Source organism: Sciurus vulgaris, assembly GCF_902686455.1.
Source record: "Sciurus vulgaris genome assembly, chromosome: 17".
In the NCBI taxonomy this organism is placed as follows: Eukaryota; Metazoa; Chordata; class Mammalia; order Rodentia; family Sciuridae; genus Sciurus; species Sciurus vulgaris.
The window spans coordinates 43,064,914-43,083,028 of record NC_136478.1 but is presented as its reverse complement, the minus strand read 5'-3'; the positions used below and the strand labels follow the sequence as shown (position 1 = coordinate 43,083,028).

The window sequence follows — 18,115 nt, the reverse complement described above, 5'->3', positions numbered from 1 at the left end:
GGAAGTAATTACAGGCAAGGAATATTGTTCAAGTATTTTCCCCCACATTCCAGACACACAGATTTGTTAACACCGACTGGTTATACAAAACTGGGTTATATGAAACACCATCCTATGTCATCAAATGCTTAAGTACAATATTAAAATGTGTGCATTTTGCAGAGTGTGGGGTTGCATGCCTGTAATCCCAGCAACTCGGGAGGCTGAGGGAGGAGGATTCCAAGTTCAAAGTCAGTCTCAGCAACTTAGAGAGGCCCTAAGCAACTTAGCAAAACCCTTTTTCAAAATAAGAAAGGACTAGAAATGGGGCTCGTAGTTAAGTGCACCTGGGTCAAATCCCCAGTAACCCAGATCCCCCCAAAGTATATATATCCAATACAATCTAGTCTAGCCAGGTGTGGAGATACACGCTTATAATCCCAGCTACTAGGAAAGCTGAGGCAGGAAGATCTTAAAATTCAAACCCACTCTGGGCAATATATCACACCCTATCGTAAAATTAAAAAAACAAGAACGTTGGGGATGTATCACTGAGGAAAACCACTTATCCAGCATAGTGTGAGGTCACAGATTTAATTCCCAGCACCACCCCCACCCCCAAAAATCCAGTCTAGTATCTTATACAGCACTGGATACACTTAAAATAACCAAAGGTCAGGCACAGTGGCACACACCTGTAATTCCAGCAACTCCGGAGGCTAAGGCAAAACAATCTCAAGTTCAAGGGCAGCCTCTGCAATTCCATGAGGCCCTACAACTTAGTGAGGCCCTACAACTTAGTAAAACCCTATCTCAAAATAAAAAGGGCTGGGGATTTAGCTCAGTGGTTCAGTGGTAAAACACTCCTGGGTTTAATTCCCAGTACAAAGGGATTAAAAAAAAAAAAAAAAGAAAAGGCGCCATGGCTTTTATCATTTCATTCCCAAAACATTGGGTTTTATTCTTGATGGCACTTTAGAATCATCTGAGCAGCTTTAAAATGTTGTTCAGTCCCACTCATACAGTGTTTTAACTGGTCTTCATTGAGACCTGGGCAGTCATCTTCCTTAAGTCTCCACATAAGCAAAGTCACACTATATTTAAAGTGCCATACCAAGGAAATAAACTCATCCACATGAGTATGACCCTATGCAGTCATACTCTTTTAGAACTTTTAACGTCCCCATTTATACCTTTTGATTGAATAGTAAAGTATATGATGGCTAAATTCCTGTCTGGAAAAAAAAAGCAGTTCTAGAAAAAACTCTAAGTGGCAAGTTTTTTGGTTTTTGGGTTTTGGCACTGGGAACTGAATCCAGGGGTACTTTAACACTGAGCTACATCCCTAGACCTTCTGAGACAGGGTCTCACTAAGTTGGTGAGGTTCTCATTAAATTGTTGAGGCTGGCCTCGAACTTGCAAGCCTCCTGACTCAAACTCCTGAATCACTGGGATTACAGGCATGTGCCGTGATGCTTGGCCCAACTGGCAAGTTTTTAACCTGGTTTTACTTCCTTTTAGTTCTTTGAAGTTTTAACTCATAAAGAAAAATTTAATACTAAATTTCTAGAAAGCTTTAATACGGGAAAGGGAAAATACAGGGATATTCAGAATAATAAAATAATCTTACCTCTATTATCTAATGCATTCATGACCAATATAAACTGTCGAAAAAATTCCACATTATAGTCTGGGCTACAAAGCAAAATAAAAAGGTCAACAAAACCAGCCTTATACAAGTCTTTCACAGTAGAATACAAAATTCTGAAACATGTAATAAAGTAACAACAGCAAAATATAACTGATATTAAGAGTATACACCATATAAAATCTGACTTTTCCCAAATACAAGCAGATTTAAATTATTTCTTTCAAATTCCTATGCTTTTTGGCCAGTTACCTAGGGCACAAGAACAGGATCTCAAACTAACAGAAAGATGGCATGACCTCACTAGTCCCACCAGGCCTTCTCAGGGCAGCAAATGCCTGGGAACATATAAAGAACACATTCCCAGGATCTGCTTGGCCTATGGCTTCACTCCACATGGTCTGAATCAGGCAGGGCTCAGGCCCCTAGGGTCTCTGCTTTTAGCACACTGGGAAAACAACACAGGATAAAAGAATTATAGGGCTATAGGCAGGTCTGTAGACCAAACATCCAGAGGAAAAAAATAAGCTAAAGATACAAATGCCCTTATGAGAAAGCATAAGACTGTCTCTAATTCCAGGATCTCAAACAAGGACTATTTTTAATACCATTTACTTATGAGCTAGAGAGCAACTGTAGATAAAGGATAACTTAGGGGATGGGAATGTGACTCAGTGATAGAACACTTGCCTAGCAGGCCCAAAGCTCTAAGGTTCAATCTCAGCACCACAGATGAAGAAAAAAAGATAATTTATATCCAGAGTTCCTTTGCTTAAATGCCTCCAAAATTAAATGTTTACTGTATTTATCTTTACTAAGTGTGTATGTGTATATATATATACACACATATCTATATCTGTATATATAATATATATATATATCTACACATATATCTATATGTATATATAAACAAAATTACTGAGCCACTATAATTCCCAGTGTTAAATTCCCAAGTCAGTCTTGATAAACAGATTATTTTGGAAGGGAACCTTTTAAACTAAAAGGGGGACAACTAAAGTCAATCAGATTTGAAGATATTTAAATCATTATATACAAGGATATCTTACAGTTTAAAACATCTTATTTAAAACAGAACAGAGAGTTGGGCACAATGGCACATGCCTATAATCCCAGCAACTCAAGAGGCTAAGGAAGGAGGATCCCAAGTTCAAAACCAGCTTCAACAAAAGCAATGTGCTAAACAACTCAGTGAGATCTTATCTCTAAATAAAACATAAAATAGGGCTGGGGATGTGGCTCAGTGATTGAGACATGAATTCAATCCCTGGTACCCCCCTACTCCACAGAACTGAGTGCAATGGTACAGGCTATAATTCCAGCAACTTGGGAGACTGAGGGAGGAGGATCACCAGTTTAAGGCCAGCCTCAGCAACTCAGGGAGACTCTATCTCAAAATAATATCTCAAAATAAAATATAAAAAGGACTGGGAATGGCCAGGCGTGGTGGCGCATGCCTATAATCCCAGTGGCTCAGGAGGCTGAGAAAGGAGGATCTTGAGTTCACAGCCAGCCTCAGCAAAAGTGAGGCACTAAGCATCTCAATAAGACCCTGTCTCTAAATAAAATACAAAAATAGGGCTGGGGATGTAGCTCAGTGGTTGAATGCCCCCCGAGTTCAATTCCCAGTACCCACCCTATGCCAAAAAGGACAGGGGATGTAGGTCAGTGTAAAGCACTTCTGGGATCATTTCATAGCATGAAACAACAACAAAAATACAAAGGTCTTTCATAAGTGTCCAACTAACTTATTAACAACATTTAAATCTTATCACTTATCTGAATCATGTAAATATACATAGCTTGGTAGAAAGAATAGCACTTCACAAACTACCAGATTTTCATTAAAATTCTTTTTGATAAAGCATGATGATTCTGGGCACACACTTCTGGCTAATAAAAATAACATGTTTAAGTTTAATTAAAAATTCATAGCAAACACAACTTTGCAATATAATAATTAGAGCATACTTCATGATGCTGTCATGGTAAGCTACAATATTAGCTTTCGGGTAAAACTGCAGTACACTTTCTTTGGCAACCTGCAAAACAAACAATAGTAAATTACTATACCTTTTATTTTTTTTTTTTAAATACTTGAAATGTACTTCTGGTAGACAAATACTGTTAACTCATGTACTTACATAGTAACCTTATCTATATTAAACACTAAAGAAATTTTTTAAATGTGATAAAATTTCATAAAGATTAAATTATATCACATTGTCATATTTATAAAACAGAACAACCCTCTCCTACACCATACCACGCTCCCTTCTGAATGAATTGTAAGCTTCAGGAAAAACATAAAATGCGGGGATTGGGCATAATTTAGTGACGAAAGTGCTTAAGTAGCACACATGACACCTTAGGTTCAATCTCTACCATCCCAAGAGAAAAAAAAAAAAGAAAGAAAAAGAACATGATTGTATACAGGGCTAAGGATGTGGCTCAGTGGTAGTGCTTGCCTAGCACATGTAAGGTCCTGGGTTTGATCCCCAGGACTGCAAAGAAAGAAAAGAAGAAACAAAACAAACAACTGTGTAACTGCAAAAGCCGAATGTCATTCAAAACAACCTTAAATAACAATCTAGACAAGTTTGTGTGTGTGTGTGGGGGGGGGGTACTGGGGATTGAACCCAGGGCCTTGTGCTTATGAGGCAAGCACACTACCAACTGAGCTATATCCCCAGCCCTAGACAAATTTAATTACAATGATACATAGAGGTAAAGATTGCTTTGAGCAAGGCAAAGTGCCACACACTTGTAATCCCAGTGGCTTGGGAGGCTGGGGCAGGAAGACTCCAAGTTCAAAGCCATACTCAGCAATTCAGGAAGGCCCTAAGCAACTCAGAAAGATTGTAAAAAAAAGGGATGGGGATGTGGCTCTGTGGTTAAGCACCCCTGGGTTCAATCCCCAGTACCAAAAAAGGCAAAAGCAAAAAAAAAAAAAAAAAAAAAAAGCCTGTTTTGAGAGGAAGACCTCACTTTGTGCATTAAGTCTAAAAGGTTTACAGCAAAGTACCACTGGAGAAAGGAGCCAAAATATGAAAAACAAAAGAAAATAGAATTAGGAGTTGGACAAAAGGATTCACAGAGAGAAAAGATGTTTCAAGAACAGAAATCACCAAGAATAATTTTCAAGACTGTAGCTTCTCTTGCTACAAAGAAGCAGCCAACCTCTAGGGGGTATAGGAAAACAAGGCTCATCCCATGGAAATCAGAAATTTAAATGCGAAGATGACACAACAGTCACACCAATTACAGGATTAAGTAGAACACTTCAATTTCCTTTGTAGACCAAAGACAGCGGGTTGGTCTTTGGTCCTTCCTTTGCTTGTATATTTTTATTCTCCATAAACACTCAGCTTAAGAGACAGCTTTACCCATTTTCTTCCTCTTACAAGACAAGCAAAATTAAGCCATTATGGCTCATTGTCCCATTAACAGAACAACTAAAAAACTTAAATTGGGCAAAATATACCACTATGGTAACTTTAAAATAAATACTTATGTTTTTAGAGCTCCATTCCTTTGGGAAAATAGGTGAAAATAATAATATTCATTAATATAAATGTCACTGCCATTAAATGATAAACTGTAATAATAAGCTCTAGATTATCATGTCCAACCTATTCTAATGCAATTTCATTAAAATATTTGCAGAATTGAAAACTCAGGACTTAATGGGTTAATCTGGTATCATAAATAAAAGATTCATCAAAGGATTATACAAACAGTATTAGAAATAGTTACCTGTGCCTTTGATCTTCCAACATGTTTCTTTTGAAACAAAAACTGCCTGTTGAGGTTACTGACATCAATAGTATCCAGATCAATCTACAAATGCATAAACCCCAGATAAATTACAAATGTTGTGGTTATGTTTGAGCAATATCACTATCCTTAGCATCCACAACCCAGAACTTTTTAATATTTTCTACATTAGTAGAGAAAATGCTTTCCAAACCAGTTATACCAAAACTGCTAAACTGTGGGGAACGGTGGCACCTAGCTGTAATCTCATTGACTTGGAAGGCTGAGACAGGAAGATCACAAGTATAAGACCAGCCTCAGCAACTTAGTGAGACCCAGTCTCAAAATTAAAACAAACATAAAAAGAGCTGGGGTCATGGCTCAGTGGTTAAGCACCCCTCAATTCAATCCCAGGTACCTCTCCCATTCTTTAAAAGAATGGCTTTTTGTTTGTTTAATCATCCCTGTAAATACTTTCAGAAAATTTCTTTGAAGGCATTAAAATATATATAAATTTATTGAAAATATAAAATTTAGCCTGGCATGGTGGTACATGTCTATAATCCCAGCTACTTAGGAGACCAAGGCAGGAGAATCACAAATTCAAGGCCAGGTCAGGCAATTTATTAAAACTCTGTCTCAAAATAAAAAACTGAAAGGGCTGGAGATGGGGCTCAGTGGCAAAGCACTCCTAGGTTCAACCTCCATGAAAAAGAAAAAAAAAAAAAAAAAAGTGCATGAGTAAACTATGGAGAAATAAATTTATATATATATAATATACATGTAAATGTATATACACATATAAATCCTAAACCACAATCTAATTTCTTTCAAATCTAATATAAATTTTACTGTACCGTTATTTTTATTAAATAATATGTGACAATCAGATTTAGTAAATTTTTGCTGCCTTCTCTAATTCAAGCCTTCTTTATATACTAAATTTCACTTACAATTATTTCCTGAGGACTAGAAAAGAACTTTTCTACATATGGTTAAAAAGAAGTGTCATGTTTTAAGTCTCACCTAATCGCTGACTAAAAATAAATATAAGAAATATAAGAAGGCCTGGGGATGTAGCTCAGTGGTAGAGCTCTTGCCAGTATGCAGGAGGCCCTGGGTTAGAGCCACTGAACTGCAAACAAACAAAAAAGAGTAAATATAAGGAGCCTGATGCCATGGTACACACTTGTAATCACAGCTATTCCAAGAGGCTGAGGCAAGAAGATCACAAGTTTCAGACCACATAGGCAATTTAGCAAGACCCTGCCTCAAAATTTAAAAAATAAAATAAAATGGACTGGGGATGGAGCTCAGTAGTAAAGTACCCCTGTGTTCAACTCCCAGTAGCCCCCCCCCCACAAAAAATGGCTAAAATAATTTTCATTTCATTTCAATAAACTTAATAAACAGTAATCAAATGTTCTAAGTGTAGTTCTAAGTGTAGGTGAGCAGATGGGCTGCAAGAGCAATTAGTTACTGGGGAAGCTGTAGCAGGAGGCTCTAAGGCTGGAGGCCAATCTGGTCAACAGAATACACCTCAAAACAAAAACCACACAAAAAAATAGTCTATGTTGTACACCACCGCCCTGGCTCCCCGCCATTGAACTCAGGGCCTTGGGCATACTAGGAAATCACTCTACTATTGAGTTACATTCCCAGTCCTCATGTTCTAATTGTGAAAAATTCTAACAATGTTGGTTATTATTTGTGAACACTGTCAAAACATATAACCATCTAAGCATTTATTTGTACTAATTTTACTACAAAATTAAATGAAATATAAATATATTAAAAAGTATAACCTTGTATTTTCCAGGTTCCCACATCACTATTTGGGAGAAGTATTGAACCCAGGGACAGCAGGGCACTGTGGAAGCATGCCGTAATCCCACACTGAGACAGGAGGATCATGAGTTCAAAGCCAGCCTCAGCAATTAGGGAGACAGGTTTCTAGATAAAATATTTTTTAAAAAGGGCTGGGGGGTGGGGGCTGGGACTGTAGCTCAGTGGTAGAGTGCTTGCCTAGCATGGTGTGAAGCACTAGGTTTGATCCTCAGCACCACATAAAGATAAATTAAAAAAGGTATTTGTCCATCTACAACTAAAACAATTATTTAAAAAATAAAAAAGGGCTGGGGATGTGGCTCAGTGGTTCAGCCCCAGGTTTAATCCCCGGTACAAAACCAACAACAAATAGAAAGGGACAGTAATTTACCACAGAGCTACATCCCCAGCATCACCGCCTTCTTTGGAGACTGGGTCATAAAAAACTGATGTGGCTGCCTCTCCTTCAATTTGTGATTCTTCTGCCTCAGCCTCTCGAATTGCTGAGAAATTCATTATCTTATCTATTACGAAAGGCTTAAGAAAGTACCAGTACTTATCAGCATATTTGGATTTGTGGTACAGAACTGCATGTAAAAATTAACCACAGAAAAAAACCTGTATTCTTTCCTTCTAATCATTCCTTAGTTCAGTCTGCCACCATTCATTCATTTATTAGAATACGCTCTGTCACCTCTACTTTTTTTTTTCTTTCCACTTTGCCAGTATTACATTAGGACACTTTTAAACTCACATCCAAGATCCAGGTGATATCTCCAATCTCTAAAAAACAACTTGACTTAAAGTTACAGTAGCTTCCTGTCGTTGTATGCCAACGCAAAAGTTAAAAACCTAACCACATCTTGAATGAAATAAGCGAGTGTACCTATGCTGTACTCAGCGGAGGAGCGCGAGCCCCAAAGGAGTCCTGCCACTTGCTTCGTGACCCAGGGTAAGTTACTAAATCCCATTGCATCTCACTTTCCTCATCTGTTAAAAATAAAATGAGATGAAAACAGTGCACACACGTGGGGTGGTGGTAAAGATCAAATGAGTTAATGCGTGTAAACCGCTCGAGACTAGCGCTCGGGATGCGTGGTTGCTATCAAAGCTGTCCTCTGGGTCGGTATTTCTGAGTTAGGGGAGACCTTCCAATTAAAGTCACAACATCCACGAGAGACTCAATCCCCTCCTGCACCTCAGTGCAACTGGGAAACAGTTTCAAAGTGAATCGGTACGAGGCCATCGCTTCCAGACGCCACAAACTGGCGCTGTCCGGGGGTGGGGGTGGGGGGGCAGTGGCCCCGCGACGGAGCGTCCGGAAGACCCGGGCCCGCGGCCTCTCAGCGCCCCGAACAGGCCCGACGTGCGAAGGCACGCCCCGTCCCTGTCGTGCAGCTCCCTCTAAACAGGCAGCCACGACCCAGGGCCTCCTGGACCGCTCCCAGCCCCCCAAATCCGGTAGCGAACTCTGGGCCCCAAGCCCCCCGGCTCCCGCACCACAGCCCGCCATTCAGCCTGCGCGCGCCCGACCCTCACCAGGTCGATGTGAGAGAAGCCGGTGAGCACTAGGTTCTTAAGGAGCTCGCAGCCGATGCCGCCCGCGCCCACCACCAGCACCCGGCCCCCAGCCACGGCCTCAGCCAGCTCCCGGGGAAGCCCCCGAGACAGTGCCATGGCGGGACGTCCACGAGCCGCGGCGGAGGCGGAGGCGGGAGAACTGAGCCGCGCCCGGAAGCGGGTGGGGGAAGGGCGGCCCAGCTTCCGCTCCTGCGCAGTTCTGCCGCCAGTCGGCGCCAGGCAGGCGGAGCCCGCGGTCTGACTAGTTGTGGTGACCCCTGGGCCCACTCCTAACTCTTTGCGTGTGGTTCCCAGACCTCCAACTACGAAAAGACCTGTAGTGCTCTTAATATATGTGCATAGACCTAGTTTTCCGCCTTTAAGCTCTTTAAGCTCTTTAAGATCGCTTTTTAGGCTGGGGTTTGAATTCCCAACCAAGACTTATTCATGGGTTGGAAAACTGTCCTATATGTAAAGAGCTCTTACAGATTATCAAGAAAATATTGCAGAGCACGTACTTAGCATGTGTGAGACCTGAGTTTGATTCCCAGGATTACAAAAACAACAACAAACATGCAAAATCGCGTTGGGATTAGTTTCACCTATTAAATGGACAAAAGAAAAAATATATAACATTCTGTCATCAAAGGATAGTGAAACACTCTGCAATATTATGAAATATATTTTGGTCTTTGTCCAATTCTTGGCTCTCCCTAAGGCAGGCTATGGATGTCTCTTCTCCAAGGTAGGTAATAGAAACTCTAATCTTCCCCCACCTTTCTGTATTGGAGTTGGTCATGAAGAAAAAGTTTTCTTTCCTTGCAGTACAGGGGTTAACCTGTTACTGAAAACTCAGTCTTATCCCCATGCCAATTCAGTAAGGAGGACACAGTTTTGAGAAAAAGGAAGGTTTATTGCTTTGCTAGCAAAGGAGAAGCACAGGGGACTTTTGTCTAGAGCTGTGATTCTGCCCATCGGGAGAATGCATGCTTTTAAAGAATCTCTTCACAGTTTACATTACCTGTATGCCCTGATGCAGGTCCCAGATGTACCCTGATGGTGTGTAGAAATTTACTTGTTAAGGGGAGCATGGTGGTGCATGCCTATAATCCCAGCGGTTCCAGAAGCTAAGGCAGGAGGTTTGCAAATTCAAAGCCAGCTTCAGCAATTTAGAGCAGTCACAAGTAACCTAGCAAGACCCTGTCTCAAAATAAAGAATAAAAAGACTGGAAATGTGTAGCTCAGTGATTAAGCACTCCTGTGTTCAATCCCTGGTGGCCCCCAATAAAAGAAAGAAAAGAAATGAATTTCTTAATTTGGGAGTTAGTCACTTCCTAGATCTTCTGCTGACATCTCCTGGTGGTGGGTGTGTGCTCAAGAACAGATTAACTGCCTGGGATGGGAAAAGGTAATCTAGTTCCCCGCCCTCAGGAAGAGGGAGAAGAAAAGAAAAGTATGTCCCTTTTAAAATAAGCCACAGAGCAGTGAGGGCTATGTTCAAAAGGTGAAGTGAACCACGTTACAAACCCAGATGTGCTCAGCCACTGAGCCACATCTCCAGCCCTTTCATTTTTTATTTTGAGACTGGGTTTCCCTAATCTGACCTGGCTGTCCAGAAACTGCCATCCTTCTGCCTCATCCTCCAGAGTTGCTGGGTTGAGCAACTGTACCCAGCTTTCATAAAGAAATTTGCTAACCTACTCTGATAGTAGGTCATAAGACCTGTTTCATTCCAGAGAGGTCCTGCCCCTGCCCTGAAGGGAGGAATGTTGCACAGAAAGGTCAAGAAATTACTGAACAGAGGCTTTGTTGGGTTTCCCCACCCAGCCTATGAGCATTAGATCACATCCTCTGTGTCCAGTCACATTTCTACAAGGTTGTCCATCCTTCAATCATACCTATGCAATGAAGTCTATGAAAACCCAAAGAACAGGCTTAAGGCTGACACTCGTCCAGATAGCCAAATTCATGAATATTAGCCCAGAGAGGGCTGGGAAGCTCCACGCCTGATCTCCAACACCATGCCTTATGCTCCTTTTCATCTGCAACTTTTGTAACATCCTTTACAATAAACTAGTCAATTTGTTTCCCTAAGTTGTGTGAGCCACTCCAACAAATTGGACTCAAGAAGGGGGTTATAGGAACCCCAGTGTAGAGCTGATGGGTCAGAAGTACAGGTAAAATAATCTGGGTCTTGCAATTGGCATCTTAGGTAGGACAGTGAAGAGTCTGGAGGCTTGAACCTTCAACCTGTAGGATCTGAGGGTATCTCTAGGTAGTGTCAGAACACCTACCTGGTGTTCACCACTGCAGAATTGATTGCTTGCTTAGTGTGTGTGAGAAAACTCCCACACATCTGGGGTCAGAAATGACCTTTGTCAGGTGCCAAAAATATGCAATGGAGAAAAGATAGCCTCTTCAACAAATGATGCTGGGAAAACTGGAAATCCATATGCAACAGAATGAAACTAAACCCCTATCTCTCACCCTGCACAAAAATCAACTCACAATGGATCAAGGACCTTGAAATCAGACCAGAGACCCTGCATCTTATAGAAGAAAAAGTAGATCCAAATCTTCACCTTGTTGGCTTAGGATCAGACTTCCTTAACAGGACTCCCATAGCATAAGAAATAAAAGCAAGAATCAACAACTGGGATAGATTCAAAATAAATAGCTTTCTCTCAGCAAAGGAGACTAACAGCAATGCGAAGAGAGAGCCTACAGAGTGGGAGAATATCTTTGCCACTCATACTTCAGATAGAGCACTAATTTCCAGAATATATAAAGAACTGAAAAAACTCTACACCAAGAATACAAATAACCCAATCAACAAATGGGCTAAGGAAATTAACAGACGCTTCACAGATCTACAAGCAATCAACAAACATATGAAAAAATGTTCACCATCTTTAGTAATAAGAGAAATGCAAATCAAAACTACCCTAAGATTCCATCTTACCCCTATTAGAATGGTGATTATCAAGAATACAAGCAACAATAGGTGTTGGAGAGGATGTGGGGAAAAAGGTACACTTATACATTGCTGGTGGGGCTGCAAATTAGTGCAGCCACTCTGGAAAGCAGTGTGGAGATTCCTTAGAAAGCTTGGAATGGACCCATCATTTGACCCAGCTATTCCACTCCTCGGCCTATACCCAAAGGACTTAAAATCAGCATACTACAGAGATACAGCCACATCAATGTTCATTGCTGCTTAATTCACAATAGCCAGACTGTGGAACCAACCTAGATGTCCTTCAATTGATGAATGGATAAAGAAACTGTGGTATATATATATATATATATATATATATATATATATATATATACAATGGAATATTACTCAGCTATAAAGAATAATAAAATTATGGCATTTGCAAGCAAATGGATGAAATTGGAGAATATCATGTTAAGTGAGATAAGCCAATCTCAAAAATCCAAAAGGCGAATGACCTCACTGATAAGCGAATGATGACACATAATGGGGGGTGGGAGTGGGGCAAGAATGGAGGAAGGAGGGACTGTATAGAGGGAAAAGAGGGGTGAGAGGGGTAGGAGGGGTGGAGGAAGGAAAAATAACAGAATGAATCAAACATCATTACCCTATGTAAATGTATGATTATGCAAATGGTATGCTGTTACTCCATGTACAAACAGAAACAACATGTATCCCATTTGTTTACGATAAAAATAAATTTTAAAAAAAAATGACCTTTGTTGTGAAAATTTAGTAGGAAAAAAAATTCTGAGTTGAAATTTGGGGGTTTTGTTATGTTTCTTTCCCAATGTGTTTCACACACTTCTATATGCTTCCGGTAAACATTCTAAAAAAAAAAAAAATTATACTGCCAGGCATAGTGGTGTATGCCTGGAAACCCAGTGCCTGGGGAGACTGAGACAGGAGGACTGCAAGTAAAAGCCAGCCTCAGCAATTTAGGAAGGCCCTAAGCAACTTAACAACCCTATCTCAAAATAAAAAAATTAAAAGGACTGGAGATGAGCTGGGTTTGTGGCTCAGTGGGTGAGCACTTGCCTAGCATGTGTGAGGCACTGGGTTCAATTCTTTGTACAACATTAAAATAAATAAATAAATAAAAATATTGCCTCCATCCACAGCTAAAAATATTTTTTAAAAGGTGGGGGGTAGCTGGAGATGTGACTCAGTGGTTAAGTTCCCTTTGGGTTCAATGCCCTGTACCGAAAAAAAAAAAAAAAAAAAGAAGAAAAGAAAATGATTCTAGGGACTGGAGCTGTAGCTCAGTGGTAGAGTGCTTGTCAAGCACAGTGAGGCACTGGGTTCAATCCTCAGCATCACATATAAACAAAATAAAAGCATGCTGACCATCTATAATTACAAAAAAATAAAGAAAAGATTCTAGAAGGGAATTTAGCAGTATGATTTTAAAAACCTACAACTGAGCAAGGTTTCTATTATTGGTTCTTTTGTTTTTATTTTTTGACAGGGTCTTATTGATATTATTCTTTTTTTTTTTTTTTTTTTTTTTTTGGGTGCTGGGGATCGAACCCAGGGCCTTGTGCTTACAAGTTTGACAGGGTCTTATTATGTTGCCCAGGCTAGCCTCCAACTCCTGGACTTTTGTGTGTGTGTGTGTGTGGTACTGGGGATTGAACCCAGGGCCTTGATGCTTGCAAGGCAAACACTCTACCAACTGAGCTATATCCCCAGCTCCCAACTCCTGGACTTAAGCAGTTCTTCTACCTCAGCCCCCTGAGTACCTAAGACTACAGACATCAGATGTAGGACATGACACTCAGAGATCAGAGATGAAGATCAATTTTATCTTTTTTTTTTTTTTTTTAGTGCTGGGCAAGCACTCTACACGGAGCTACACCCCAGCACTTGTGCACAGTTTTTCATCTATTCATTCCAATTCTAGGGTTTTATCCTGTGCTGAACTGAGAGTGTAGCTCATTGGTAGAGTGTTTCCCTAGCATGGTGGAGGCCCTGGGTTTGACTCCCAGCACCACACACACAAAATAAAGTTGGGCATGGTGGCACAGTCCTTATTCCCAGCAACTCGGGAGGCTAATACAGATGGATTGTAAGTTTGAGGTCGGCAATTTAGCACTAAGCAATTTAGCAAGACCCTGTCTCAAAAAAATAGAGATTTAACCTTAGTGATCAATGGTCATCGCAACAAAAACTGGAAAAAACAAATGGCTAAAATTTGTATAAAGTTTTTGACATATAACTTAAAAAATACTTTCAACAATTACAAATTATGTCATAGAGAAAGTATCAATAGGGGAAATGTTTACAATAAAATTTTAAATGAAAAAGATAGAAAACCATTTATACATGTAAGGATTCAGCTTAACCTGACTACGGCCACCTTGAGTCGTAAACACCAGGATTGCTCCTGAGTAACCCAGCTGTTTTCCCAGTGTGGTTTGCCAGCGCTCTATAAACAAACAAAATCATTAGAATGAGATATGGGCTGTGGGAAACTGATGCTGTCAGTACTGGCATATGCCTAACATCCTTGATGTTAGTTTGAGATAAACCTGGACTCTATCTTCCAGCTGGGATGAAATCACTTTTGAACTGACCTCTATATAAATCCCTTCCTGTAACCCGTCTCAGGGACCCATTGGTTTTGCTGCTTTGACCACACTTCTATCATTAAATCCCAAATAAATTGTCCTCTGTGTAACCTGGGTTTGCCGCTTTCTTGTCTCATAGCATCTTAGAACCAGTGCTTTTATACCATATTTTCCTCAAACGATACAATTTGTGTGTGTGTGTGTGTGTGTGTGTGTGTGTGTGTGTGTGTGTGGTGCTGAGGATTGAACCCAGGGCTTTGTGCAGGCTAGGCAAGCACTCTGCCAACTGAGCTATATCCCCAGCCCAATTCGATTATATTTTGTAAAACAAAAGAATTAATAAATAAAAGACAGGAAGAAAAAACTACAGTATTTTTTTATGTTGGTATGTGGTAGAATTGTAGATATTTATTAGTTCTTTGAACTTTTATGCTTCCCAAATTCTCATGCTCCATGAAGAACTTAAAAACAAAAATATAGACAAAAAAAAAAAAAAATTGGGTCTGGAACAGCAACTCAGTGCTTAGCAGAAGACCTGAGTTCAATTTCCAGCACCTCATACAGACAACTTATTAGAAGAAAGTAGAAAAACATTAAAAATGGAGAAAAATACTGTTTGACTTCTGTGGCCTACCAGCTGCTGGGTTCAGCAACCACACCAAGCTGGTCTATGAGATAGGCTGTTGCTCTAATGCAGAAGTGGAAGAAGAACCAGGATCAACCATAGTGGAGGGCCCCTGTGTAATAGGTTGCTCAGTCCTTCTCCACAATTGGCTGAGCTCTCACAAAGGCACCACCCCACAGTTAAACCTAAAAGATGCCTCATGAGGCTAACCTTCCTTCCTTCTCCAGACCCTGTAAATCAGTCATCTTCTTTGGCTTCTTTCCTGCCTGTTCTGTGTTCCCTTGGCCTGGGCTAGGGTTGGTGCCTAATTGAGGATTTTTGCTTTTCTTTTCTTTTTCATGCAAAAACCTTTATTTACAGTTGAAAATTTGAGCACAGACAATTGTAGTTCTGAATCTGTGATACTTCCAGGGTCTCTTGATCAAACAGGGTCACAGCAGGCAGGAGAGCAAACACAGAGGCCAGTCCAGCCGATCTGACTCAGTCTTGGTCTGAAATCGCCCCACACTGTAAGATTACCACTGGTAGCTTGGGTTTATTGTTGGGGCTTGTGGGAAAATTTTCAATCTTTCTCATCACAAGAAGTTCATCAGTGATTTTTCCAAACACTACATGCTTCCCATCCAGTCAATTGCACTTAGAGCAGGTGATAAAGAACTGGGACCACTGTTTGCCATGGACAGAAAGCCTGGAGCCGAGTGTCTAAGTTTAAAATTTTCATCTGCAAATGGCCCCCCATAAATACTGGTGACTCCGCTACCATCTCCATTAACGAAATCTCCACCCTGAATCATGAAATCCTTTATGACCCTGTGAAAAGTGCACTCCATCCTTTCTGAATTCTCCAGTGCAGAACCGCCTAAAGTTCTCAGCTGTCTTAGGTACAACGTCTGCAAACAGCTGGGTCTTCATGCAGCCTACCTCCTGGCCTCCAATGCTGACATCAAAGAACACTAGGGGGTTGACAGGGCTTGCATTTGCTACCACCATGGCTTTTATCCACTTTTGCTTTTCTTTGTGGGCTTGTTGGGTGCATGTGTGCACATGTGTACAAAGTGTAATATGCTTGCTCACCTTAACAAAAGATAATAGAAAGTCCGACCTACACCACAATCCTATCTGCCTCATCAGGATGTTTGCTTGGTAGGTGTCTTTGTAGGCCTAAGACATTTAAGGGGTGACATATAGAATTTTACTTCTTTTGTTTTAGTACTGGGGATTGATCCCAGGGGAGATTTACCACTCAGCTACATCCCTAGTCCTTTTTATTTTTTGAGAAAGGATCTTGCTAAGTTTGAGGCTAGAATAGAACTTTTGATTCTCCTCTTAGCCTCCTGAGTAGTTGGGATTACAGACCTGCACTACCATTCCTGGCCAGAGTTTCACTTTTAAATGGGATTATACTGGATTTATTTTCCTTTATCTTGCTTTCTTCACAATATGCCACAAAAAATAATCCTATGGTACTAGGTATGGTGGCACACACTTGTAAACCCAGGGATTTAGGATCGAATTTGAGGCCAGGTTGGGCAATTTAGTGAGATCTTGTCTCAAAATAAAAAATAAAAAGAAATGGGGATGTAGCTCAGGGGTAGAGCACCCCTGGTTCAATCTCCAATACTGGAAAAAAAAAAATTTAATGAGATCATAGGAAAACCCCTGCTAATCTATGTTCTACTTATATAGGACAGTACATATGTAATTGAGGGTACAATTTTATGCACTATGATTGAGTATATACGACTAGATTCAAGGATGTGTTCGATCAGCAAGCAGTTTGTCTCCATCTTAAAAATCAGAAACATAACACCTAGCTGGGAATTCTGAAAATGTATCAACTTCTGTTCCTTAAAGACATTTTTATGCAACAACTTTCTCCATTTTCACATCAAGAGAAGGGATTCCTATTTAAATAAATCCAAAATACTCTACCTGCAAATCTGACCAGTCTACTTTCTGTTCCAGTTGAAGTAACTGGTCTAGCAGGATGAGGCAATCTCTGCCTTCACCATAACTGCCACCAGGAAACTGGCGGTCACTGTGCCAGCATGACAGAGGAACAAAAGCTCCCTCTGCAGGGCTATGCTCGGCCTCAGCCCTGCAAACTCAGCATTCCTGGTGCCTCATTGAGAACTTTCCATTTGTACACATACAGCTACTTTCCCCTCAGATACCCCCAGGGGCAGGATCAGGTATACTTCTCACCAGTCACACTCTACCCAGAAGCACCCGCACCATGATGATCTGGGCCTCATTCTCATCTACACAGGCAAACAGGTCTGAACATGGCTAGTAGGAATGTTTTCACACTGCTGTCAAGGGGCAGCAGCCAGGAAGGGGTTGGTAACACAGAAACAGAATGAACAAAAGGGAGACCAGAAAGGTGGACAGTCAGGCAGAGGGACAATATCCAGACAGTGAGAGTCTCTTCTTGGGATACTGCAGGAGCAGAAGGTGGGAATGGGCAAGGTGGGGAGGGGATCACAGGCCAGGAACCAGGGCCAGGTCTCAGCAGCCCATGTTGTAGGACAGGAGCCTCAAGCAGAGTGGGTTGGGTGTTTTGCTCTGGTAGCATCCAGGGCTGGCAGTAGGGTACAGTGGGGTGTAGAAATAGGAGGGTAGTAAGAGGCCAACCATGCTCTTGGCTCTTTAGTTGCTTTCCCTTCATCCTAGAATGCCCAAGAGAATGCCTATGCCAGGAACAATGGCCCTCTGAGCTAGAGGAGGCACCTTCTGATCTGTCACTGTGTAGCCAAGTCACTGACCCTGAAGGAGAGACTAGCCCACAGTCAGGAGATCCTGGCTCCAATCCCCAAACAAGTGCCACAAAACAAAAAGATCAACACTTAAGAATTATGAGCCTACATGGTGGTGCACACCTATAATCCCAGCTACTTGCGAGGTTGAGGAAGGAGGATCACAAGTTTGATGCCAGCCTCAGTAACTCAGTAAGGCCCTATCCCAAAATAAAAAATAAAATGGGCTGGGGATATAGCTCTGAAGTAGAGCACTACTGGATTCAATCCCTATACCACAAAACAAACAAAAAAACAAAACAAGAATTATGGCAGGAGATGCAGCTCAGTGACAAAGCACTTGCTTTGCATGCACAAGGCCCTGGGTTCCATCCCTTG

General features: G+C 41.1%; 1 protein-coding gene and 1 pseudogene across 4 annotated transcripts in view; both read right to left on the bottom strand.

Annotated features, from left to right (window-relative positions):
* The window catches only part of UBA2 (ubiquitin like modifier activating enzyme 2), a 43,365-nt gene extending 34,394 nt beyond the window's left edge, over positions 1-8,971 (bottom strand). Inside the window, exons 1-5 of one of the 3 annotated variants that reach the window (XM_079117963.1) lie at positions 8,768-8,904; positions 8,115-8,218; positions 5,402-5,485; positions 3,617-3,687; positions 1,610-1,674 (exon numbers count right to left, since the gene is read on the bottom strand). In XM_079117963.1, the coding sequence (XP_078974089.1) occupies positions 1,610-1,674; positions 3,617-3,621 (70 nt within the window). In that variant the 5' untranslated portion in view covers positions 3,622-3,687; positions 5,402-5,485; positions 8,115-8,218; positions 8,768-8,904. Of the gene's footprint in view, positions 1-1,609; positions 1,675-3,616; positions 3,688-5,401; positions 5,486-8,114; positions 8,219-8,767 lie in introns of all 3 variants that reach the window. The other 2 variants (XM_079117962.1, XM_079117961.1) reach the window with 2 other exon arrangements.
* A 6,490-nt stretch (positions 8,972-15,461) lies between these two features.
* LOC306648476 (peptidyl-prolyl cis-trans isomerase H-like) lies at positions 15,462-18,106 on the bottom strand (annotated as a pseudogene). Its single transcript has one exon. The product of its transcript is annotated as a peptidyl-prolyl cis-trans isomerase H-like (transcript).
* Between the last annotated feature and the right edge of the window lie 9 nt (positions 18,107-18,115).